The 27,687-nt window shown below is 33.5% G+C and overlaps 2 protein-coding genes across 2 annotated transcripts in view; one reads left to right on the forward strand and one right to left on the reverse strand.

Annotated features, from left to right (window-relative positions):
• The window catches only part of LOC134233492 (glutamate receptor ionotropic, NMDA 1-like), a 35,262-nt gene extending 23,256 nt beyond the window's left edge, over nt 1-12,006 (reverse strand). Inside the window, exons 1-2 of the mRNA XM_062715467.1 lie at nt 11,306-12,006; nt 167-696 (exon numbers count right to left, since the gene is read on the reverse strand). Coding sequence (XP_062571451.1) covers nt 167-696; nt 11,306-11,650 — 875 coding nt within the window. The 5' untranslated portion in view covers nt 11,651-12,006. The remainder of the gene's footprint in view (nt 1-166; nt 697-11,305) is intronic.
• Nucleotides 12,007-15,518: 3,512 nt separating this feature from the next.
• Nucleotides 15,519-18,259, forward strand: LOC134233501 (uncharacterized). The gene is made up of 2 exons (XM_062715478.1): nt 15,519-15,841; nt 17,452-18,259. Exons 1-2 carry the CDS (start codon nt 15,629-15,631, stop codon nt 17,734-17,736), a joined length of 498 nt encoding a protein of 165 aa, XP_062571462.1. The 5' UTR covers nt 15,519-15,628; the 3' UTR covers nt 17,737-18,259.
• Nucleotides 18,260-27,687: the final 9,428 nt, after the last annotated feature.

Consider the following 27,687-nt stretch of genomic DNA (forward strand, 5'->3'; position numbering starts at 1 on the left):
TGAAATAAGACAAAACGATAGATTAGCGAGATATAGGTTTACTGTTCCTCAGTTAGATTTAGAAAGCTTAACTCCATGAACAAGATCACAAATAAGACCATGGAATCAGGATTACAAACAAAAATGATGACACATATGGCTTTTAAGGCAAAAAGACATGATTTACCTGATGCAATCGAATATGTCACTGGTGAAACAATTCTGCCTGATATATTCTACCTCCTCAAAGATCCGCCCTAAGGTGTATTCCACAACAGCATGATCATTCTGAGCAGATTTTACAACAAGTGTTCCCTCTGGAATGATTTCGCTTTCCATAAAATCCAACAAGGATGTATCCGATAAAAACCACTGATATCCCCTTCCTGTTTTGTCTAAACGCTTGTTTGCACGCATCAAGAGGTACACCAATTTTGGACGTGTATGCACAACAAATTGTTTTACACCACTTTCCCGTAAATCCCTCAAATAGAAGAACAGAGAGATTTCATTCTCCTTGTCTTCCTCCAAGATCGTGGAGTGAGAAAAATTAAGACTTTCATCCCAAAACCCCTGCAGGAAACCATCATAAAGTAAACTAATGTCCGTGAACACGTGGGCATGTGTGTCCACCTTAAGATTGTTTATAAGATGCATCATGGCTTGTCCAAGATGGAACATGTTGGAGTTGACGGAAATTACGTCATTTTGGTAAATCTTCGAAGAACAAAAAAGATGTGATTATATTAAATCTGCTGAATGACTGTCATGATAACAAATTCGAAATCACTGAAAATGGATAGTTGTTATTGTGGGAATTTAATTAAACGTTGAATCCTTGACAAAATAAATTCTTAAAAAGTCGTGTTTTGGGGAAATTAAGCTAAGATGAATTTACACAACTTTCAGAAGAATTCCTCTGGAATTGGTATTTCATCCAATCTATTGGCCGGGGTTCTCCTTAATCGCTCATCTCGTGACGGTTTCTTAATATCGATAATGCATTGTAACACTTAATTGAATTTCTATTGAACACATATTTTGTTGACCTCTTTGAATCCACGGCATCCACTCGGAAGTTATTTGGTAGAAAGTCAACAGAGCCCGGCAGGAAACAGACAGTTATAAGGGGTTGAGTTACAGAGAGAGAACGAAAGTCGATTATTTGGAAATCCCAAACATAAACGAAGGACTAATGGGCCATCGGTCATATTTAGCGACTTAACTTCTTCTGGTGTCTTTTATGTTTTTATGATTGCCACTGTTTAATCACGAAAGGTTTTATCTCATATTTCCCACAAATAGCACGGCCCTGAACGAATGAACTGATTGGCTCCTTGTTCATTGTGTTTTTAACTTAACTAGACTAAGGCCACTGCTGCACGTGCATGTGTATACTGATCTATACTGAATGTGGAAACTTGAAAAAAAAAATGTATTGTTAGGACCCCCCCCCCAATACTTGGATTAACTGATGTATCTTTAACCTTAATGTAGACGTAAAGGCAACATATTTTGATATGAAATATGTAACAGACAACCAAGACATACGTAAAATTATAAACCCATTTTTTAAATTAAAAAAAAAAAAAACAATATTCATACATAGTTGCATAATGCCACTTAATTGTAATATGTCTGCGTGGAAGAAGAAATCCATCCATCGTAGATTTATCGGTTCAAAAGAATACTGGGGATCGGAAGATTATTGGTAATGGGTTCAAATCCCATTTGCGACTGACTTAAGTCGGTAAAAAAAATAGGCACCAAATGTCCATTCGCCAATCGCTCGGCACTTTGCTGTGAAATGAAGGATATTGAGATAACGAAAAGTATTCAATATCAAAGTCCATAAAACAATACAAAATAGGAGCAGAGCAAATTCGGACCTCTAAAACAGAGGTGGGATCAGGTGTCATGGAGGCGTGAGCATCCCCTGCTGACCGGTCACACCCACCGTGTGCTCCTTGTCATGATGGGGAAATAACGGAAAATCCGTCGTCAATTCAGTGTATAAATTATGGACAAACAATAAGTATGAAAAACGTCAGTCAGCATTTGACGCAATGATAAATTGTATTTGCTGACAAAGTCATTGTATCGACCATAGAACTTACGAAATGATGACTTTAAACGAGACTGCTGATATTCTTGTTTCATCAACTTGTTTGTCAATAATTTACCTGTCAGAGCAGGCGTTGACCAGATAAAGATAAGTACATCACTGCTTATTCAACCTGTGCAATGTACTTTGTTTAAAAGGACTTTAAATAAGTTTAGGAACCCAATATAAGTAAGGTAGATCGAAATCATATTGGTTGACTGGAATATTAAAAGAATAAACACTAAAATGTGGTTTTAAAAGATATCTTCCTTGGAAAGTGAACTATTAGTAAATATGTTGGATAGTATATCTTTTGGATTTCCATTCGTAGAATTATTAACTATAATACCATGTTCTTCCAATTAAAACTTAGAGAAATGCGCTTTACAAACAACAACAGCTAGAACTATAACATTTTATTCATGTAGTCTCTCTAACTCTTTGGTTTAGTCTTGGCGAAGTTTTTTTGGATGGAAAACCTTAAGAAAATGACGACAGAGTGAAAACGGAATTGGATACGTCGGATTGGCAACTCAGTGGTAGAGAACCCGTACAGTAAGCGAGAGGTCTAGGATTCGAGTTCCCGTCCGGACATTTTCCCCGCCTGTTACAAACCTGTTAATAGGAAGCCTGTGTGTTCTGTATGTTTTCCAAAGGTGTGCTTGTGCCTCCGTAATTATAAGGTTTTATGTATTATATTTTGACTGAACGTAAACTTGACTTTTTTAAAAATTTGATTTCCAAATAAGGCCGAAGGAAGAATGCAAATATGGAAATAAAGGTGGTTATTTCTCCTTCTTCTTTTGAAAACTAAACTAATCATGAAATTGATTTCATTGCACAATTACAAACAATGCTGTTTACGTTATAGATATCTCCAGGTTTAATATAACATGTTGATATTTCAGTCATCAATGTACTTAAACCAATTTAAGATTTAAAATAGCATTAAAATAGCAGTAAAAAGTATATTCGATCTTTGTGCAAACAATTGACATTAACTTTAAAAGATAATGATTCAATTTACACATCTGTTCCCCTGAGGTTTTCAACACCCGGAAACATCCCAGTCTTTTATTCTCGACAGAGTATTACCTGACACTTCGGGGTTTATAAGGCCCATAATCATAAAGGGATTTTTACTTATAAAAATAGCTTCATTTGTTTTAGGTGAAAGACATTATGTGTGTTGACTCTACGTAAAGGTCGATTCAGCAGAAAAGGGAATGTTATTATCGTTGTATACCCTGCAATATCTGTGCCACATCTATTAATGGGGTACATGGATGGCGATAAGAACAGCATTTAAGCTCAAAAGTCCATCAAACAATATAAAATTGGAGCAGAGCAAATACAGACCTCCGAAAAAATCAGAGGTGGGATCAGGTGCCATGTTCGTGTGTTACTAGTAGTTATTACTTGTCTCTATTGCATATAGATTTTTGTATGCCCTTCTCAGAACTCATTTTAAAGCGTTCAAATATAAATCTCAAGAAATCTTAGTGTATAAAAACTTAGTGAGTGGAATAAATAACATTCCTGGGACACATTCTTATACGAGGGCTGTTCAATAAATAATGTCCTGAACTCTGTGGCATACAACATAGTAATCATAACATTAAGCTTGACTTTCTCTCATTAATGAATCTTTAATGAATTGAAAACAGTTTATGTGACCAATTTTCATCTCATAGTTTCACAGTGAGAAGCTGGGAAACAAGGGCTATTAGAGACACAGCATTAAAAATGAACGGTAAAGAATCAGTAAACAAGAGTGAAAATAATTGCTTTATTAAAACTGTTGTAAAACTCGTTAAGAATCCCAAAGAAATTTTCAATGAAATATGTGAAATTTACAGCAACAAATGTCTGTTCTATGGACATGTGAGCTGGTTCATTTCAATGAATAAAAATTATTTAATGGGCATTAAAAATGGGTACCGTCCTTGGCGACAAGTACTTACAACCAATTTACTTTGTTGCCAAAATTCAACAAATGATCACTAATGATGTTTGATTGACTTTAAGACACATAGCAAATTTGATAGGCATTACTTTGGGGGTCGTTCACACTTTTTTAAAAGAAACAAACGACAGGGTGTAAGAATATCTAAACAATTAGTTAAAAAAATTCAGAAATTGTAGTTATCCACGTTTGTCTGAAATTCAAACAGATAATGAAACTTGAATCCATTGCCTAAAACCCTCAAAACAAATTTACAGTAAGATGCACTTGACAAAAACAGCAAAGGTCTGAAAAGAGCAAATAATTTCAAGAGCACCAAGACAGTTTTATAAGCCATTCTCTTAAATATTAGTGGTCTTCTTGTTCAAAGTCTTATTCGGGGAGGCAGTTCAATTTGTGGAGAAGTCAAGAAAGCAAAAATTTTGCCAAAAAATCGAAAGGTTTGTAAGAGGAAGGAACCTGAATCAGCATTCCACCAGATTGAATTTCTTCATGACAGCGTCCAAACCAACACGCCCTGAAGAGTAAAGGAGATTTTGGGATAAACTGATCGTACTCAAAGCAAGTTGGGAGGTATTAACACTATAAACAGGTGATAGTGGAATATAACTACATAAATAAGGAGAGCTGAAGTCATACGATTTAGTTGTTAGTTGTTAGCCTGTATGGTTTAAAAGATCTAAATATGAAATGGATGGTACAGACTCTGTAATATCTTTAATTACGAGTTTACTGGTACATATCACGTCGACATACGACTGAAAATAACTATCGTTAATTGATTAAACACAGTCGCTATTTCTGAATTTAAGTCAACAGCTAGTGTAGATTTTTTTCAATAAATTCTGCTGAATGAACCGTCTAGGTATTTTTCGTTTTCTCGGTCATGACAAAGACAGCAAAAGCGAGTAGGACTGGTAGACAGGTATGTTTACGCCTCCATGGCACCTGATACAAACTCTATTTTCGGACATCCGTTTAAATGGATTTCTAAGAATGACCACTTCGTGATCTTCACAAACCATTAAGTTCTCGAGTAAATTTCACATTTAATGTCCCTAAACTGTTTTCATTCATCAATTTATCAAAACATGCAATTTTTTCTGCTACATTTCCCTTAATAACGCAACATTCGTGTTTATTTGTGATTTTTGCATCAATTTATGAATTTTTTGCCACTTAACTTGAATGTATGCATTTGCTCGAAAAACCCAGAGATAATATTTTCTATTATAAAATGAACGCAGAGTGTAGTTTGTTTATTCCGATTCAAGTGTATTACAGCATTAACAAACATGCGATGTAATAATCTGCAAAATAAAGAAAATGTCAGTTTCGAATATTTTAACCAAAACGAATTTGAATTATCATATCCATATATCTATAATTTAGTCCGAAACTTCATAAAAATCCTTATACACCGCGGGTTCCAGTAAATGTTCCACTAAGTCATTTTCTTTACTCCTCTCTAAAATATTAACATTAGTGAAGGTGAAACTTTAGGAATACTGTACAAGAATATATTTGAGAAGTGGTGTAAATCAGATATGGGTTTTTGAAAATTCCAAGTAACTTTTGGAAAATTTCAAATCACAATATTTTACCGTGATCAATAACATAAAAGACAGCCTTTTTTCAGTACAAATGAAACTCATGAATTTATTCTTTTTGTCATTTTCATTTGCAAAATTATAATTTTTTAAAAAAATTATTGTACGCGTAAGTACTCTCAGTTGATATTTAAAAGATTCTTTAGTTTCTTATTGACGATATCTATGTGGTTTTTGGAAACCAGGTTTTCCAACAATCTTTAGGAATTCTTGTGGTCCCGTTATTAGCAGAATTGCTGTTTTATTCGTATGAAGCAGACATTATTCAAAATCTTTAACGACATCAGAAGCAAATACTTGCTGCGGTCTTCAGCTCGACATTTAGATATATCGAAGACATATTGTTATTAACAAAGGCTATTTCCATTCTTATGTCGATACGATATATCACAGTGAGCTTGAAATGAAAGATACCACAGAGTATGACACGCCTATTTCATATTTCAATATTTTATTTGAAAAAGACGTTAAAGGTAATTTAACAACCAAGCTTTATAATAAACGTGAACTTCCCTTACTTATGCAGCAATATACCTTTATCACCTGAATACGAGGTTTATATCTCTCAGTTGATTCGATACGCAAGAGCATGCTCTACATAAGAACAAGTTCTAAAAAGAAGTAAGTTATTAAAGCTGACATGAATTCTTAAAAACGCAACATTTTCATCTATGTACGACTTGTTTCATACCAACTATAGCCGTATTCCGCCATATTTCTTTCAGATACCTTGTCTCATTGTAACGATGTATACCCCAATGCGCTCGTTACACTTGAATGATTTTTTGGATTGGGTATCGACTTGTGCACATCTCCGATGGTAAAGCATATGAGAACACTTGAGGTGATCAAGACATTTTAAAAACAAAATAAACAACATAATAATCATATTTTTGAATGATTATTGATTTGAATCAAAAGAAAAAAATGCAAGTTTGGAAGAGAAATTTAGATGCATGAGTACGTATTTTACAGTGCGCCAATTTATGCAGAATAAACTTGAAATAAAAAGCAGTAAAATTTGCAAACACATTTTGAAATTATATCATTTGAATGAAACAAAACAACCAACGTCTTTGATTTGCATGTCCTATGCAATTGATGCATATCGAGAAAACGCCTCGAACGCTGTAAACATACCCATACCTGGTAATAAGGTTACTGCGTCGGTTCCAAGATGTGCACAAGTCAAGTGATATACACCCTGAATTCCATTTATTGAAATATGCATCACAAAAAAGAAATAAACTCCATAAAAGCTCATTAGTAAACACACTGTCATTACTCCATACACACTAGCACGACAATACACTTAGTCCGTGCTGATCAGATTTTGGTCAGGGAAAATATCAAAAGTGGAAAGAGAAGTTATTTGGTATTTGCGCGGGTAAAAGGGGAGGGGGGGTATTATAACTGATGTTCATAAGCTATAATTGTGAATTGTTTATCTACATGTAGTTCTAATATACATGCTATACAAAGTCATGTATATAGTCTGCAGTTGGTTTGCGTCGCAAAATTCATTTGTCAATTATAACTGATTATTTTATTACTAATCTCAAATCTAAAACAAGTAATTTGATGTACGGCAATAATTTACTTCAAATCTTAAAAGCAATTAACCAGAGTACAAATTTTTATGTGTTCATCTATACATTCTTTAACACATACACACACGGAGAAAGGCCATCACCTGTTCAGATTGACATTTAGGCATTTGATTTTTTGGACGGGGGGGGGGGCATACAAGACCTGTTCAGATTGACATTTAGGCATTTTTTTTTTTTGGACGGGGGGGGGGGGGGGGTCATACAAAAATAATTGACATGAACTGTTATTTAAGTATTCTTGGAAGACAGACATTTCTGCCGAATTCAGTTTTGAGATTTTTTTAAAATGTGTCACTCCGACCACAAAGTATGTGCATTTTGAGGAATGTAATTGTTTAATAATTATGTTGTTACAGGAAGTATTTCGAGATTTCAGTATCCCTGCCTGATAGTCTAGGTATTTTTTTATATATATAAATAATTTCTGTAGGTGAATTCGGGAGATAATTTTAAAAGCTAAGGTAGGGATACTTGACACTGGTTGAATACGGATAATTATTATTTATTCTTTTGTATATTGAACTCTCTCTCTCTCTCTCTCTCTCTCTTTCTGTCTGTAACCACCCGTTGTGGCAATGATAGGTATAAAATCCTACGCACTTTGTACTGTACCACTTATTATGCCTTAGGACAGATCAAGGATTTATTTCAGGCGGGATGTCGAAACTTCATAAATTGAATAATAATAATTATTTTACTTTGGACAGGAAATTAACCCAAACGCCCAAATTGAAATAGAAACTAGACGTACATGTATTATGAGCAATGAGCTCATTCCCCGCCTCCCATATGGTTATAACGGCAAAGCAAAATTTCGCTAAACCCATACGTGTCAGATCAAAAAGTAAAATAGGAGGTGCATAATGGTAATATGTAATAAACTTAAGATTCTTTGAAAGTTTCATTAAATTTCTCTAAGTGGTATAAGAGGATTTGCGGATAAGAGATGGGTTCCCCAAAGCGTGACAGACAGACGAACGGACATAACGATTACTATATAACCTCCCACTTTTCAGGCGGGGGATATAATAAACGTGAAATATACATCACAGGAATGGGAACATTGGGAACTTTCCCGAATACCTTCTCAAACGTATGTGTCGAACTTGGACAACAGACAAGAGAATTTTTAAAAAGCTAGTTTTAGGTAGAATGTGGAATTTTCACGAGGAGTTTACTCTCTCTTCCTATATGCTTTTTCTTATAATCATTAATTATTTATGTCTAGAAATTTAATTCACATTAAATTCTATTTTCATTATCATTGTACCAAAGAATCAAACTCGTTTATTATACCCCACGCGTGAGGTGTAATGTTTTTGACCCGTCAGTCAGTCTTTTTTTTTTTTTTTTTTTTTTGGTCAGCACAACTTCTCATAAACCACTGTACAGAGTTTTGTCGAACTTTGCAGATATTTATAGGAGACAATGTGTGTGTAGATTTGCACATCTCCAGGAAATTCCGAATTCTTTATTTTTCGGGAATTTCCGCAATTTTACATTTAGATTTTGGCCATATCTTGAATATAGAGGTGAGCAGTTTGTCAGCGCTACTCCTCATAAACCGCTGCACACAATTTCGTCAAACTTTGCAGATATTTAGGACACAATGTGTATAGATGTGCATATTATACGGAAATTACGATTCCTTTATTTTTTTCTGGGAATTTCAGCACTTCGACTTTTGGGGGAGCGTTGGGTATGTGAACGCACTCACTTTTTCTTTCATAGTGCATAAAATTATAAATAACTTTAAATCAAATTATATTAGGTCTAATAAAGCCAATACACAGTATTTTTTGATAATAATTGATCATAAAGAAATCCAATCTGTTTCAGACGTTTTTCTTACATTATTTTTTTGAGAGTGTTATGCATGTTTTATTACCCCCCCCCCCCATATCACGGGAAAATATCTTCAAAAGGTGAATGATTCGTAATAATGCCTGCTTTTTTTAATGAATTTGATGAAGTTAAACCATGTACTTAATCGTAAATTTTATTTACAACATGTACAGACAAGAGTAATGTTTATTTTCGAAAAAATTACTTGCATTTTTTTTCAATCACCCCCACTGAGCTTTCAACCTTTGATATTTTCCCTGACCAAATAAAATGATCGGCATGGGCCACGTGTGTCCAAGCATCTTTTACTGTTGAGTTAGCAATGGATTACATGACTTCTGAGATGCATTTTTCAATAAAAGTAAATTTGGATAATTCTTTCGACATGTGCACATCCCTATAACGATAGCAGTAGTCAGGTAAATGTTTTTATCACTGCGTTTGACGCGTTTTCTCGACCTGCATGGGTGTTTGGTGTACATGTATGTATTCCGTGTTAGTTTATTTTCTATATTGCAGCAAATGCATTCAAAAATAATTTAATTCTCGGAATAGTTCTATTTTTTGTTGAATGTTTACTTTTCAAACATGTATTTGGTCAGTTTATGGACTTCTAAAAATTTGTTATCGGAGATGTGTACATGTCGACAGTCAGGCTAGAAAATCACTCAAGTGAAGCAATCGTACAAGGCTATATATAGCAGGTACAGGTGACCAAAAATTTTCAATTAAATGCGGAATCCAAGAAATATGGCGGACAAAGGCGTACAGGAATGTAGTAAGTCGTACAAAGATGAAAAATGATGGCTTTTTAAGAGTTCATGTCAGCTTTAACAAACAATTTGATGAAACAAGCATATATACATGTACTAGTATCAGGAATCTACGGATTTTTTCGTTATTTTCCAATCATGACAACGAGCACACGGCTGGTGTGACTGGTCAGCAGGGGATGTTCACTCCTCCATGGCACCTGATCCTACCTCTGATGTTTTTACTCTGCTCCTATTTTGTATTGGTGAATGGACTTTTGAGCTTGAATACTGGTCGTTATCTCCATATATTTTATTTGGAGATTTGGGGTAACAATTCCCCAACCTGATTATTATTTCATCTTCTCGTATTGGGTGAGGGGAATTATTTTTGGTATTCTTTAATACGTTAAGGCGATGACTAACAAGAGTAACCGTATTCTTAAGGTATTCAAGACAGTGATTCAAGTTTAAACAATGTCAAGATTACTCGGCAATTAGTAATATAAAATCTGAAATGTAACTGTAGCTTTGGTACTCGAAATAATTTCAAATTAGAGAATGTTGACGACCTTTACTCGGGTACATATCTCAAAGTCCAGATTATGCCTTTAACGTCCGATGTTATTGTGTATAGTTGGAAGGAGAGATTCGCTCTCTCCATTACTGATGGGGAAAGAGTTTATCGTTATGATTGCAATTGTATATTATCATGAAATTTTTTAGAGAACGAAAATCTTTTCGGAAATTTATAATATATTTTTACATAAATCGAAGGGGTAACCAAATTCCGCTAGCATATTAGATATTTCTGCACACTGTTTGGTTTAAAAGATTTTGAATGCAATATTTTAAACAAAGCTTAATTTTTGTTTTTTACAGACGAAATATTAATTAGAAATAAGATGGAAATTCTCCTCTTTCGTTACCGTCCATTGTGTAAAGTAAAGTAGTTAAACCAAACACTCTCGGAACTTTATCGTATTCGAAAACTGGCAAATATTTACTGAATTCGTTTTCAATATTTCAAAATGAATATGAGCATACACGTGTTTTTAGCAAATTAATTAAAAGCTTTCTCCTCATTAATTAGCAGATTCAGACAGTTTTCTCCTCATTAATCAAAAGATTCAGACAGGATTCCTAATGCAAAACTAGTTGCAAACTGGAACTTCTGTCCATTTTGTAAATTTTAAATAGCAAGTAGAACTTCATAATGCAAATTCTCATCAAAATCAATACAAGAACATTGGCCTATTCAACTGTAAAATTAATTATTTAGAGTGAGTGAAGGTTTGAGAGATGAAAATTATTGATACACTGAAAGTTTTATTTTCTATATTATCTTTTTTGCTAAGCACAGCATTTAAAGTATTGATTTTGAAAAAACAACAACAAAAAACATATACAACAACAGTATGTCTCCACCGAAAACTTACCGTTGGTACAGAGCCTTTGTTATAAGCAATCACTGGTATTCGGGTTCCTTGAACCACTGTGCCAGCGGCACTTATCAAGCTGCTGTCCCCGAATATCACAAGGACGTCAAAATGCTTGTCATTCCATAACAAACTGTGTATGTTTTCCACATGGCTGATGTAAGAGTTGCTGTCATTGGCAGATACCAACGTCACGTCTACGTCACCTTTTACGTCATGTTGCTTCTTTTGGCAAATTTCTTGGAAAGTTTGATCGCAGATAAGAAGGACCTCTACCTTAGAAGTCCCAGCACCACCAAGCCAGTAAAGACAAACACATAATGACCACCACCCCAGCAGCATCATTGTCCACTAGCCTCCCGACAAACATGTCGCTGGTCCCGCAGAAATTGGTAGAAAACAATTAGGCTTCATGCTGTCAAATCTGTCCACTAGCTTCCGTCCTTAATTAAATTCCCTATTCATATTACAACGTCCCGTGGTGCCCCAGTTTTAATAGAATTCCCCACCATCTTCCCAACATCAAGCGGTACTCGCCACATTGCTTAATCATTACATTTGATTGAGATCAATAATTCAGGTGTTCCATGCGTTAGTTCAGTATTTCACCGGTCCATTCGTTTTTGTCAACAATGCTCTTCCACGGAAATCGATCGTTAGACTTCACAGAGACAATAATGTTTATCATTTTCCAATCACTTTTACATCCATTTAAAGACTGTTAGTTCTGGTTTAAGATATTTAGAAATAATGATGAGTCGTTATCATTGACAAGAAACTGGCTAATTCATTATAGATAGATAGCCGATGATTTCCAGCCAATTATATGAATTATCCTAAACGACGTAAATAGCATTTCCCGTAATCACGCGGATTGGTGCACTCAATAAATCGTCATATATGACTTGCAGCAAGAATTTGTCCTACGTCACTGATTAAAACCCGGATTCTTCAGCTATCCCTTAATTAAAGTCGGATAAGTCGGGAACTTGCAGGCCTGCTACCCTGTTGCCTGATCTTCTCCATCTAAGGGGGGAGGACGCAATATCCGCATTTGCCATCTTGATATCTGCTCCTCTTACACTTTTACTGGCCATTTTGGCGTGCTCGATTGAGATGAATTGATAAATAGCCATGGATTGGCGTTTAATCTGATCAAATGTTGCGTTTTCTCTCACACAAGCTCTTGGCAAAGTGTATCTATACAGAATTATGGCTTAGCATAATCTCCAAAATATTTAATGGACGAGAACAGTTTTATCGTGCCAAAACACGAAAATCCCAGTAGTCAATCATATTGCTGAGAAAATATATAATTTTTTACATTTTTTTCTTTAGAAAACGTCAGAGGAATAGTAACTCGACCACTTCTCTTCAGTTTAAATCATTCATCAAATGGACTGGAAAAAATTTCAAGATTCCAAAGTCCAAGGTGCGATGGTGGCTCTTTTCTTCGAGACCCGCTTCAGGTGTGTAAGTGCAATGGCCTGGCACGGAAAGTCCGATGGGGCGGAGAATCAATCAACGTTTGTGAAATCAGTCTTTGATCCAATGACCAATATTAAAAAGCCAACAGAGTGGTAATTGTCATAGAAAACAATTTGACGGATTTTATTTCATGGTTTCATCCATTATAGAGCTTGTCCCCCGCAAATCACTCGACTAATAAGGGTTACTGCTCGCACATCTTGGGGTGATTAAGGGATCATAGCTTTGCACCCACCTGAGAAATTTTCGGTTAGACCTTGCACATTATTCCAGTTGTTAGGGTTAGTCTAAAACCAACTTAAGTCCTTGAGAACTATTACTGTATAGCCATCTGCAAACCAAGATGTTAAACACTATTTGACTGATTATGGTTGCGCACTTAAACGAGAGATTAGGGTAGGCCTTGAAAAATTACGACTAATAGTTCAATTGAAACTTAGCGTATTCTAGTGAATCTCTTAATTACCAGATCTTTCAACAATCCAATGGAATTTCCATTGGAACCAATTGCGCCCACTTATTAACAGATTTGTATTTGTATTTTTGTTCAAAATTTTAAACGTGTATATAAGAAAACACGTACTGTTGCCTTCAACTAGACATTTAGATACTAGCATATCGAATATACGTATTATCAATTAACAATGCTTATTCCTATGTCGATACTATATATCCCGGTGAGCTTGAAATAACATTTGTTTCATATTTGGATATTCTACTAGAAAACAATTTAAATGGTAATCTAACAGTAAAACTCTATGATAAACATGATGACTTTGAATTTTCAATCTTCAACTTCCCTTACTTATGCAACAGTCTACGTTTATCACCTGCATGCGGGTTTTTATCTCGCAAATGATTTGATACGCAAATGCATGCTCTACTTATAATCAGTTTCTAAAACGAGGTAGGTCATTGACAAATAAGTTGATGAAATAAGAACATCAGTATACCAGCAGTATCGTTTAAAGGCATGATTTCGTAAGCTCTTGTCAGCAAATACGATTTATCATTACATCAAAGGCTGATGGACGTATTTTATGCTTACATTTCTCAGGCCATCATTTACACATTGATTTGTCGACGGATTTTATGCTATTTCCCGATCATGACAAGGAGCATACCCCTGGTGTGACCAGACGGCGGGGATGATATAACACCTCCATGGCACCTGATCTTTTATTTTATATTTTAGAAGTTCATGTTTTCTCAGCTTCAAATTTCTATTGTTTAATGGACTTTTAAGCTTGAATACTGTTCGTTATCCACATATACTTCCCTCCGCGATCAAATATTTATTTCTAAGAGGCATTTTTTTAAAAACAGGGGACACCGGCGTGCCGGAGCATCACAATTTACACAGTGCTACCATGAAGTCATGAACGTTATTGCAAAGAGTTGCCTTTGCAGCAAGCTTCTTAGGCCATCATGTAAGCACGGAGGAAAGTTGGGTTGAAATCTATATAGATTTCGTGTGCAAATATCTCAGAACTCCTTCTCTTCCACAATTCCATGCAATAACGACGGACTTAAAAAAATCATATGTTTGACCAAGATTTAACTCCTGACCCGTAGAGAGTTAAGGATGAAGGAATAATTGCACTCTCCTATATTTAAAAGAGGAAATACCATGTATAGCTATGCCGTCAATAATTCAAAATTATAGTTCAATTCTTTTCTCACCCTTTTTTTGAATTCAATACAATAATATAAAATAATGTTGTTTGATATTTTTATTTACATTAAGGTAAGACGACAAATTTCCACAATGACACATAATGTTCTTCAAGAATGTCTCATTTAAGTAAGTTACCATAGCTAGTTTCCTGGCTAAACATCGAGGTACCCTACTCGAGGCATTTGTGCAAGATAAAAGATGATGGTGTTTCCTATATAATCCTTTTGATGGTCTCTAGAGTACATGTACTTACTTTTAAAGACACATTCAAAACAAATCACAAGAGAATGGTATCTTTGAAATAGTTTTGATCTGCTATGAATGGACACAAAACAGATATTTGAGGAATGTGTCGTGTCACCTGCATACGGGGTTCATATCTCTCAGTTGATTCTATACTCTAGAACATTCTCTACGTATGAACAATCTCTAAAAGAGGAAAGTTATTGGAAAACAAGTTTATGAAACAAGAATATCAGCAGTACTAGTCTCGTGTAAAGTAATCTATGGTAAATCGTACATGTATGGTCAATATACAATGACCTTGTCAGCAAATACAATCTATCATTAAGTCAAATGCTTACTAACGTTTTTATGCTAATAGTTAGGCCATTTTTTCACCTTGAATTTTAGACGGTTGTTTCCGTTATTTCTAGATCACGACAAGGAGCACATGGCGGGTGTGACCGGTAGGCAGGGAATGCCCACTCCTCATTGGCACCTGGTCCCACCTTTTTGTTAAATCTATCTGTAAGGTTTCCTAAAGTTATTTGCATTTTAATACGGCAGATTTTTTTATGTGAGTGAGAATAGTGAGGGTAAACTTTAAAATATTTATATTTACTTTATATAACATTCTGTACATGGTATCATCAAAATCTGATAAACATGGAACAGCCGATGGCTGATCACAATACCTGGGTTAATGCGAATCGTTACATTTCTGTAATGCATTATGCCACAAGAGCGTTTTAATCGCTGCAGATCGCACATCAGCTCAAAAAGCTTCTTGAGTACGATATCTAGATAGTATACACCATTACAGATAATATTGCCCCGGGTTGTAAGACGTGACTCGTTAATCAGGCATCCGTATCGCACGTTAAAAAGAGATAAACCAATGATTAATCAGAAATGTTTGTAATGGACAGAAGTACATGGAACATCAACAGTTCAGTGTAGAAATTAACCCCATCAACCTCCCCATACCCACGTGCCTCCTCCACTGTGATGTCACTGAAGATCTGACCCCCGTAACCCTTCCTCAAAGATTCACGAGGGTCAACAGAGAGGAAGAAAGCGGTCAGAAATGTCCGGAGTTCAGGAAAAAGGACATAACATCTGCACTGCAATGGGTCAAGCAGCAAATGGTAAGAATAACTGTTGACCAGGCCTTGAGACCATAAACTAAGAACAGACTTAAGTCAAAATTTTGATTTTAAATAGCTTTTTATTTAAAATAAATGGGTTATTCAAATTTTTCAGGTTATGAAAAAAAAATCCAATTTATACATAATATGGTAAAAAAAATTTTCGTTATCAAAATTATTTGTATCGTCATATCGATCTGTAATTTCACACAAGTCTGTTTTCAGTTTATGGTCTTGGGGCCAGTTTACTTTATTTATTTTACGGAAAATTTCTATTGATCTTAGATGCTTTGCACATTCTTCTGCAAAATACATAATTCTGTTGAAAAAATTGATTTGCAAGTGATGTTTATTTAATTCTGGATTTGGAGCTTTTTGTAAAATTGCAGAGTGGCGACAAGTGAAAATTTTGTTGCTTGTTCTTGACATTATAGCCAGTAAAAGTGTTTTCTTCTTAATTACATTTTCTGAAGGAGATTTTGTTCCGAACAAACTAAAATGAAATTGTAAAGAAACAATTTCCGATATCTGTCAGTGCAACACCTTAAATAAAAAAACATCGATAAACTCTTAGAGGTTCTTCTGTTTGAGAATACGCAATTCGCCAGTTTATAGTTGATTAAGTTATTATTATTGCTCTCAGATCGAAAACTAGTAAATATGGCGGATAAAATGATATATACCGTATATATTAAGGATATATATCGCTTTTTTCAAATCATCATTTTAGCATATTATAAATGGAATCAATAACCAGGTGTAGCAAAATTAATCTACCATTTGTTAATCTGGGAATTCGTATATCACTCAGATTCAAAATCTACATAATCCATCGTTTGTCATGAAAAGATTGAGGTTGCAAAGGACGCGAGAAAAGATTTGACGAGAAAAAAACTGAAACGCACGACGAATATTATTGTTTTTCATGTAAATATTTTGTTTATAAATGGAAAACATTGCAAAAATATTTCTTCAGTTAAGACGAAAACTGATAAAAATCTAATTTACAAAGGAAGAGAAGAGTAATTTAAGAAGATGAAGAAATCAAACGCACCCGGCAGATGTTATCTGCAGATACCTGTCGGCGACAGAGAAGATACGTCACGGCCCTAGATTATCGGACAATCGTCCTAAATAACTAATGGAAAATTGTCATTTAAAACTGTATAAACGAGACTTCTAATTTGTAAAATAAAACTTGATCTTCCTTTATATAGTCTTTGACCGCAAAGGGTCTCTCAGACGGAAATAACAAGGTTTTATAACATGTACTTCGAAATCTAAACTAAATCTTAAGGAGGTTTGATTTCAAAATTAATGTTTTCCTCTGTTTCCTATACATAATGAGAGTTATTAATACCTGATATAAAAGTATCACTAGAACTCAAAAAAAAGAAAGAACATAATTCCATCAATACCGGACGTTATCCGGTTCCTACAAAATGAGACTTTAGATGTAAATGGTACTAAATTCCCAATACACTTTTTAAAAAATTACAATCCCATAGTTCTAAACCTTTTCAAAATATCAGTGTGAGTGTTTGAAATAATATATAGATGTAGAATTCAAATATATGTTCAATATATAAGTACCTTGATATACATTTTAGGTAATTTTAAGAAAAGATGACATAAGGCTCATGCGACGATTTTTTGAGCTCCATGCTGCCATGATGGAACTAAGATGGGTATATGAAGGCGCGAGCTCTATGTCTGATGTCAGCAGCTACAACGGAAGTACAATGTCACTGGATGATGCCATGGAATCTTCCATAGACTGTCACGTATCAAACGAAGAACATGCCACAGAATTCAGGGAAAGGACCACTTCCCTGCAAATCCCGAGAAAATCTCGTGTCACTCGAATTAGATGGAAAAGTAATGAGATTCTTTGAGTGATCTAACATTTCAAATATCAGACTCTTTATATCATATTATAAACGACGTTGTCCTACATCTAATAATAATATGCCAATATCTGACAAATTCTGAGAAGTTTTAGCTACATTTATCGGCAAAACAATCTACAATCCATCAGTATAAACAAGGCAATCTAACTTTTCTGTGTTTAGCGGAAATCTAGAAATTCGTCCAAGCGACGTTTTCTGGAACTCTGACTTGGACTAAATGCTTTTGATAAAATATGGAATTTTTGTACAGCTTTTGATTTTAATTTGTTAAAAATCTGGCTATGTACATTATGTATGATAGAACCTAAGCTCTGATGTGCCATTTGCTAGATACTATATTTAAAATAAATTCTTTATAGATAGAAGTAAAAGGATCATTGACCCGTTTATCAATCCACTTATCATGCGTGGTAGTAGAGCTCATTGTGATGTAGTAAAGTGAAAAGGGGGTCGAAATATCATACCTTTCTTTTTGATATTTGAGATTTTAATGTTTTCATATTTATTTACTATATAGTAGCGTTGGCAAAAATAAATAAATTAATAAATGTCTGCTGGGTATTTTATACATTGGGATGCATCTTATAAATAATTGCTAAATAAACTCCTGAAACGCTTGCACCAGACTTCATACTTTCTCTCCTAAGTAAACCCTAGACATAAGATGATGTCCATAACTTTATTACCGTCTTCCTTGGAAGACGGTATTGTATAGTTGAAGTTTTTTACAGTCTTCGGACTATGCACTTCCTCTCTTTTGTGATTGGTAGAAATTGCATGATGAGAAAATTTTCAATTATTTCATTGGATGAAATGCTGTTCAAGGCAAGGGAGATAACTTTCTGATGATCTATTTTTCGTACGACTTAACAATTTTGCAACATTTCCAATCTTAAAAAAATGACAAAACGAACAACAAAATCAGCAGTAATTATTTCTTAATAACGATATTTTTCATAGCAGTAAATAAAAAGGTCTCTTTAATTTCATTATAAATAAAATTTGATAGTTATTGCTTGCAGGCTTTACAATTTGTTATTATTCTTTTCCCCTTTCTTGTTTGAAGAGTGAATGGGAATCAGCCGAGGTTTGCCGAAAGCTCTCGGCCAGTCAAAGTTTACGGAGATGACCGAGCGACAACCATGGTAGGGCTAATGCCCGTAAAAAGCTAATTTAGAAATACAAAATCAAGAAATTCAAAAGAATTATACGGCCTGTTAAGTGTAAATCTGTTTATTGTTTAAAATTGTTGCTAAAGACGGTTAGCTTTTTTGAAAAGCTCTACTTGTTCAGATTTGACTTGCATGGTAATTGACGAAATATTCTTTTCAAAGTCTACCTCCATTTTCGGTTAACAGCCTCAAAATAGCAAATACGAGAGTAAGGTGGTGGTTCCGGTTTGCGGATCTCAGTAACAGACATTTTTGAATGAAACTGACGACAAGCACTTTAAATAATTTCATAAACTTTATTAATGAATTATTCATTCAAATCTTGATTTAAATGAAATAAAAGGAATAAGTTATGTGTACTAATTTAAAAAAATGTGCAAACCTTTTGGTTTATGTCCGATCTCACTCTAGAACGTCATATGATGTCCTTACCCGATGTTAAAAAGAAAACCGAGTCGGAGGAATAAAAATATTGCTCAAGTAATTGAAGGCAGTGTAAGTTATGAATATTCTTTATAATTGTAAGCTATGAATGAAATATATTGAGATAACGTATTCAACAGTATTCAGTAACACTCACTCACTGTAACAGTATTCAAGCTAAAAAAAATCCGTTAAACAATACAAAATAGGAGCAGAGAAAACACGGATGTTTAAAACATCAGAGGTGGGATCAGGTGCCATGGAGGAGAGAGAGTACCCCGACGAACGGTCATATATCACCGTGTGCTCTTTGTCATGATCGGGTAATAATGAAAAAAAAAAACGTCGTCAATTCAGTGTATAAATAATGGACTCAAGATAAGTATGTAAAACGTCAGTCAACATTTGACTTAATGATAAATTGCATTTGCTTACAGGGTCATTGTATCGACCACAGAATTTACGAAATGATGATTTTTTTTTAAAAACGAAACTGATATTCTTGTATTCAACATGTTTGTCAATAATCTACTTAGTTTTAAAACTTGTACATACGAAGTGCGTGCTCAACTGGGAGATATAAACTCCATATGCAGGTGATAAAGGTATACTGCTGCATAAGTAAGGCAAGTTGTAGAATGGAAAGTTAAAGTCATCACGATTATCACAGACCTTGGTTGTTAGATTACCATTGATGTCTTTTTCAAGTAAAATATCCAAATATGAAACAGATGTGTCAGACTCTTTGATATCTTTTATCTCAAGCTCATTGGGATATATCGTATCGACATAAGAATCAAAATTACCATTGATAATTGACAATACAACGTCGATTTATCTAAATGTCGAGTTGAAGGCCACAGCAAGTGTTTTCTTCTTTTGGACAAATTTTGCTTCATATGAATGCAAAAATAGGTCATGCTATTAATGGAGCACCATTGGTATCGATTGGAATTCCAATAGATTGTTGGAAGATCTGGTCTCCAAAAACCACAAACATATTCCTAATAAGAAACAAGCATCTTTTTGATGTCAACTTCTGAGTACTTGTGTGTACAATCAGAATGTTTTTTAACAAAATAATTTTGCAAATGAACAGTGACAATGTAAATAAATTTTTGATTTCCATCTTTATTAAAAAAGCAGTTGTCAATGATGTTAAAAAACAATCTTATCATAAGGAATGGTTGTGTATAAAGTTGAAGAGTTGTCAGTTTTGAAGCTGTTGATTTTGGCAAAAATCTTGTGATTTCAAATTTTCTTGGTATTTTTAATCTGATTTACTCCACTTCTTGAATATATTTTTGCACAGGACTCTTTAAGTTTCTCCTTTACTGCTGTTAATATCTTAGTGAGGAGTAACTTTGTTTATAAGGATTTTAATGAAGTTTCGGAATCCAATATAGCTATGGTAATTCAAATTCATTTTGGTTGTATGGGATAAAAAATATTTAAAACTGAATAATGATTTTGAAGAATTTCTTCCTTAGAAAAGGAACTGTGAGTATGAGTTTGAATATTGGAATTTCTATATTTTGAAAGTAAGTTGTGCTAATAAATTTACAAATAAAATGTGCATATTTACAACTGAAAGCATAATGACAACGAACTCAAAGTACAATATTTATTAAGTAAAAAAACTTGCTAAAAGAAAGAGTCAATTAATAACTTTTAAATTTGTTTAAATATAGTAACTAAAACTGATGCCTTAAATTTTTCACATTTTACCAAAAAGCTTTTAAAAGTGTGTGCTTTTATAAACTGTTTTCAGTCTGGGTGTGTAATTTCTTTTTATCGCAGTCTTAAAGACTATATACCTTTTAGGTCTGTATATATATGGGGTGAAAGGCTTATTTTTACAAAAAATTAATGCTGACAATGGGAAAAGAACACCAGAAGTATGAAAAGTAATAATATAGTACAACAGATATCAAATAATCTTTTGTTACAAGTAAAGATAAAATGTACAGCAATGAGTACAGTATGTTCGACATAGTTCAACAGATAATAAAATAAAGTTGCTTTATAACATGTAAGAGGAAAACGCTAATTAAATTGATACTTTTTATACAAATTGATACAAATAATAATTTGTGTATCTACTTTTATAACATCCTCTTCTAATATAATGGATATACCTTTTTAGCCATGAGCATGAGTCTATTCTGCTCTGTTTTTTGCCAAACAGATAACATAACACATACTCGTAGTTTGTCGAAAAAGAGCATTTATTATTGAAAATGCCAAAAATATTTCACATCTTAATTAAAGTACATATGATACACGTAAAAAAATCTTAGGCACAAAATAGACAGTAAATCTCATGTAAAAAAATATCTCATTACATGTATACAAAGATAAATGTGCCTAAGATATACACAGTACAAATACTGACATATAAATAACAAATGTATAGCCCATTGGACTAGCTATGGCAAAAAAGATGGGACTAATTCTTATAAAAAAAAGTGATCTACTTTTATTTATGATACTTCTGTTAAAATGTTTTATAAAGGTAAGATAGTAAAATAGCCATCTTTTATATTCTAAAATTTTCAAAACATAAGAGGTGGGATCGAGGAGTGAACATTCACTTCATTCGGGAAAGCCTTTTGGGGAGTGGTTTGATAAAAGAAATATTCCAGTCATGGCCAGTGAATATGTGTTTGCTGTTCCTAAAAGAATTGCAGAAATTTAAAGTATTTCTTCATGCTAGTTTCATCTAGTAACAAATCTTTTCAATATTTATTCAGTTAAAAGATCTGTTACTAGTATTTAATTAGTTTATTGTTTTTGTTCACTTTGTAGATGTAGTGAGATCGTTCTTTTTTTCAAGCCACTCAATTTATCTCACGATAGTTCTGAGAGTTATTGTTCTTCATACTGGAAAGTAATCGATTCGAATTTAAGCTTTTTTCTTTCTTCCACTAAAGGTTAAACTATACCCTTTAATTTATTTTTAGCATTCTGAAGGGTACTTCGTAAATGACGAATAAGTTCAGTGTGTAGATCAACAATGACCAGGTGGTTCAGTGTGTAGTATACCTTCACCAATGACAATATTGTTCTCTTAATTAAGGAAATGAAAGTCCATGTAAAGAATAAATTCATCTTTATTAAGCATATACTTTTTTTTTTATTTCGGATGAAATACAAAGATAACGAAGAGTATTCAAGGTCGAATGCCATTTAAACAATACCAGACAAAAATAGAGCAAAAACGAACCGCAGAGGCTGGATCAGGTGCTATTGAGGAGAGAGCATCCCCTGCCAAACGGCCACATCTGCTGTGTGCTCCATGTCATTAATGTGGAAATAACGGAAAAATCCGCCAAAATTCAATAAGTAAATAATGGTCTAAGAATAAGTAAAGTGTAAATCAGCAGTCAGCATTTGACTTAAAGATAAATTGTATTAACTGACAAGGCCATTGTATTGACCATAGAACTTATAAAATGTTGACTTTAAAAGAGTAAATTTATTTTTGTATCTTCAACTTGTTTATCAACAACTTACATTTACCTCGTTTTAGTAGAGAATGCTCATGCAACTGGAATCAACTGAGAGATATTAACCCCCAAATGCATATAATAAGAGTATATTAATGCATAAGTAAGGAAGGTTGACAATTAAAAATTCAAAGTTATGTTTATCATAAAGCTTTGTTTTTTACAGGTGTGTCAGCCTCTGTGGTATCTTTTATGTCTAGCTCACCGGGATATATTTTGTCGACATATGAATGAAAATAACTATTAGTACGAGGGCCGTTCAAAAATTACGCGGACTTGTTGCACAGACAAAATATTTGACGACAAAATCGAGCAAAATGTCACACATAATATAAAAGAATCGTTACTGATATGGTCTTCAAAATTTCATATCGAAATGTTGTATATTGGTATCAATTTTGAGTGATTTATCTGGACATATCATTAAGTCACGGAGCAGCAAAATCTTCGACGTGACGGGCGCTATTATAAAAAAATCTCAGGCAGCTTTCATTTTCTCAACATTTTCCACGAGTTCCTGTACAGTTTGAGTTCCCAAATCTATTCAACATCCATACACCATTTCTTGTCAAGATTAAAATCTATAAAACAAGTAAAACATATTCATTTTTGTTTTAAAACCAAAACAGGTATTTATGAGATACAGTGTGACACTGGTCACTCTCAATCACGTTTTCAGTTCGGGTAAAGTTTTCGTCGATAATCTTCTTCCCGTCCTCCCGTATAGCCCTTTTACAGAGGTCTAACGGTCTAAAATTTTAGTTTACTATTTGCTGACAAATGTCACGAATACTCTGGTTTACTACATGTTTATTATGCATATTTTGGATTTATATTGACGATACCTCGAGCATTGCACATAATTTAACAAAAAGGTGGTGCTCCGTCAATTCAGGAGACGCCATTTTTCACAGTCATTTTCACAGGAATCGCATCGGAGAAAAATCACTATATTTCTGTAAATACTTTAAATATCATGTCAGAAATTGAAATACATAATAATAAAACAATATAAAGATACATTTGAGAAAATTGTCGAAAAATTTTATAGAAAAAAAAATTTTGGATTCCGCAAGTTTTTAATTCAAAATTTTTGTCGTGCGCCGTACTTCTCCATCAGCGATATCAACACAGCGATAATTTTAGGAGAATTTTTTTAAAATACAAAAATTTTTGAGTTTTTTTCGAATCTTTGAGATACATATTTCTGTGAATTTTCATAAGTATATGACGTCTGTAAACGTTAATAATAGCAGAGTCCGCGTAATTTTTGAACGGCCCTCGTATATATACAAAGTCAATTTTAAATGTCGAGTTGAAGGTCACAAGCAAGTGTTTTCTTCTCATATATGAGATTTTGAACTAATTCTCATCATATGAATGCAAAGATAGGTCTGTTAATAACGGGACGCAATTGGGTGGCATGGAAATTGCAACAGATTGTTGGAAGACCGGATCTCTTAAAACAAATAGATATTATCCATCAGAAACTCGAATACCCTTTTAATGTCAACTTTAGAGTACCTGTGCGTAAAAGACGAATGATTTTTTAAAATAAAATAATTTTGCAAATGACCTATAACAAAGTAGGTAATTTACTAGTTGATTTAAAAAAAAAATTAAATATAAAAAAGCTGTCAGTTATGTTATATTTCCTAGACTTTAATTTATTGTGGGGAATGGCTGTAAATAGAGTTGAAAAGTCTTTATATATAAATAATTTTAAAGTTTTAAACTTTAAAATAGGTCTGTTTAGAGTTTAGTAAAATTGTTTATGTAGAGTAAGCTCTCGCGTATCGATCAAATGAGAGATATAAACCTTATATATGCAGGTGATGAAGGTATATTGCTGCATAAGTAAGGGAAGTTGACGATTGAAAAAATAAGCATTTGGCCTTTTACCTTTGTAGGCAAAATATCGTTTTTCCTCTTATGTTAGAGAACCATACCAAAGGGAGGTAATTTGAAGCAAAAGTGACAGAAAATTATGGATTTAAATCAGCTATCATACATAAATGCTTTAGTTGCCTACAGATTTTTTTCTTGATTCCTCTAGAACAAATACTGTTTAATAAATATTTTTATGTTGATAAGCTTTAATGTGGTTTTAGATTTCTTAAAAAGCACTTCAAATTTGCTGTTTTTTAAAAGCAAAATAAACTCCAAAAACTAGTTATATTTATCAAAAGGTGAAGAGAATTTCAATAATCAACAGTTGTTAAAATAGAGTATATTTATATTAATAAAATAATAATTTAAAAAGTTTTTTTTAATGACAAGTATTAAAAAAGTATTTGTTTAATCATACATTTAAGTGTCATGATAAAGTACAAAACACGCTCTTTGAAAGGCGCGTGGTATCCATAGCAACAATGCGAAAAAATATTTTTGCTTGCTTTTTTCTATCATAGCCTCTGTTCTAAAAATTCATATTCGAGATTTAACCAAATCTGTTTCTGTGCCACTTTCCACATTTTTTAACTAAATGCTCGATGCTTGCTGATTTTGACTCTTAAATCCATTTCTTTTGGTTTTCTTTTAAATATTTTAATCTGTTATAACTAAGCGTTCTTGTCTTTCCATTTATATTTCGCCCATTGCCTGACATCGACGGTATTTGAAATACAAATGAAGATCTGTCGCAAAATAAAGGATTGGATCTCTCTTTAAATAAACCTATCTAAATGATTGCTTTTCAGTCGTCATTTCATCTATTTTTAAACCACTGGTGATAATGTGTCCAGCTAAATTATGGTTTAAAGACAATATAAAGCAAATACACTCCAAATTATTTTTTAAGATGTCCGATACCTAGGCTTTGTGAGGTTTGGTTATAATTGAAAAGATCGGAAGCATCTATAGAAAAGTCTTTAATGATGTTAAGAATGTTACTAATGTACACAACATCTGTATGTTTGTGGACAAATCATAAGATTGGTTTGGAATTAGTGCCTTCCGTCAGACGTGGAGGCTTAAAGAGGCTGTGCTGGGTACCATCCATAATCACAAACAGTATAATCTAGCTGTAATATGCAGATGAATATGGCCACCTCTTTAATAGTGATGACATACTTCCTAAACAAAGAGTTTCCTAATTATTGAAGATTATTTCTTCGTATGAAGATTTGCTTTCTAAGGCTGTCTTTAAACAAAATTCTGGTTGCCCTCACCCGACTGACTGACTGACTGACTAAAAGTGGTTCGATTCCAAAAAAAAATTAACATTCCAGAAAACGTTTTTTTTTTCTTTGTATTCCTTTTTACCCTTTAAGAAATATATTGAAATTTTCTGGAAAAAAGATTTTCCCACCTACCTACCGACCCAATAATTTTACCAGGGAGAGGGAAAGAAAACATTATTTTAAAGATGACCATATAAAGCTGCTTTACGATCTTTCGGCCAGGGCCAACTTTTAAATAATGATAACTTTTGCCTAATTTTATACCGATCCAAATAAGAATAACACTCATTTTTAATTAAAACCCCAAAGAAGACTCCTTTAAAAAATATATTTATTTTTCAATCAATCAATCTTTTTATATAATCCCTTTTAAAATAAAAACCACCCTTTATTTTCTCTTTCCTATCATAGATATAATGACAACATTTTATCAATAAACAGTTAGTAATTTCCATTGAACATTCCAATGTAGAATTGAAATATCCCAGTGAACTTGAAATAAAGTACACCATAGACTCTGCCATGCATGTTTCATATTTGGATGTTTCATTGGCTATATGTATAGACGACAAAGGCCAATTAACAACTAAATGTGTATGATAAACATGACTTCAGTTTTTCCACCGTCATCATTGCTTATTAATGTTATAATATTCCCCTGTCACCTGCATATAGTGTCTACGTCTCCATTCTTATTCTATACTCAAAAGCTACGCTTAGCAATTTTATACCCAGTCAGGCTACTCACGCATGAGTTAAGATTGCAGTAATCTCAAGAACCTTGTTTCAAGTCAGCATTTCGTCAAATCTTTGGTCGTTATAATGAATTAATTTGCGTAAGTATCGAATCACTCCAGGCTCGAATTTGGCTAACCTCTTACATGCTAATTGTAAAGCCTTTGTTTTTGTACTATTTAACTTTTCTACTTGGTTAAGACTAGGGCTCGCAGTGCATGTGACCGCGGTCAGTAGTGGATACTTACCTCTCCTAGTCACCTGAACCACCTCTGAAATTTCCAGGGATCTGTGTTTATGCCCTGTTCACAGATTTATATTGTTTGAAGTTTTAACGAGATTTATTCGTTTGTTATCTTTACTTTTTTTCTTGTCGAAAAATACTAAATTAATTAATTGTTACAAATATGCATAGATGGAGGGTCACTAATCATTCATAATATTTCTAATTTTAATTGTTAAAAGTTGAAACATTGATGTTGATTATTGTAAATAAACTGGTTACAATTTTTGTTTTACCTTTTAGGTAATTGAAACATTAACTGAAAATCTTTGTTTACCAATGATAACAAAATTAGTTGCACAGAAATACATCATACCGCTTAGAAGATGGTTCCATTCGGAGAGTTTTATGACCGAAAAGCATATTACCCTGCTATGATAAGATCAATCAATTCATGTATTTCATAACCTCAGTGCATCACGAGTTTGTGACAGATGCTGATATTGACAACCTGTCCAGTACTAAAAGTTGAAGGCTTTAGAATTCATTTATAGCCATTTAAACAAAGAGAACTCATTTGTTAATAATGGTAAGACAACTTATTTATGAATACTATACATTTATTGAGTGAGTTCGAGGACAACAAGAACCAAACTGTCTGCCTAAGGCCGTTAGGTTCGATGGTCGACAAA

The sequence above is a fragment of the Saccostrea cucullata genome, unplaced genomic scaffold, assembly GCF_032062105.1.
Source record: "Saccostrea cucullata isolate Sc308-1 unplaced genomic scaffold, CSIRO_AGI_Scuc_v1 ctg258, whole genome shotgun sequence".
In the NCBI taxonomy this organism is placed as follows: domain Eukaryota; kingdom Metazoa; phylum Mollusca; class Bivalvia; order Ostreida; family Ostreidae; genus Saccostrea; species Saccostrea cuccullata.

Bases quoted from the DNA above. Each gene is read 5' to 3' on its own strand.
- LOC134233501 (XM_062715478.1), top strand. From the start codon at position 15,629: ATGGAACATCAACAGTTCAGTGTAGAAATTAACCCCATCAACCTCCCC. The intron at 15,842-17,451 runs GTAAGAATAACT...TATACATTTTAG, and splicing joins AATGGGTCAAGCAGCAAATG to GTAATTTTAAGAAAAGATGA.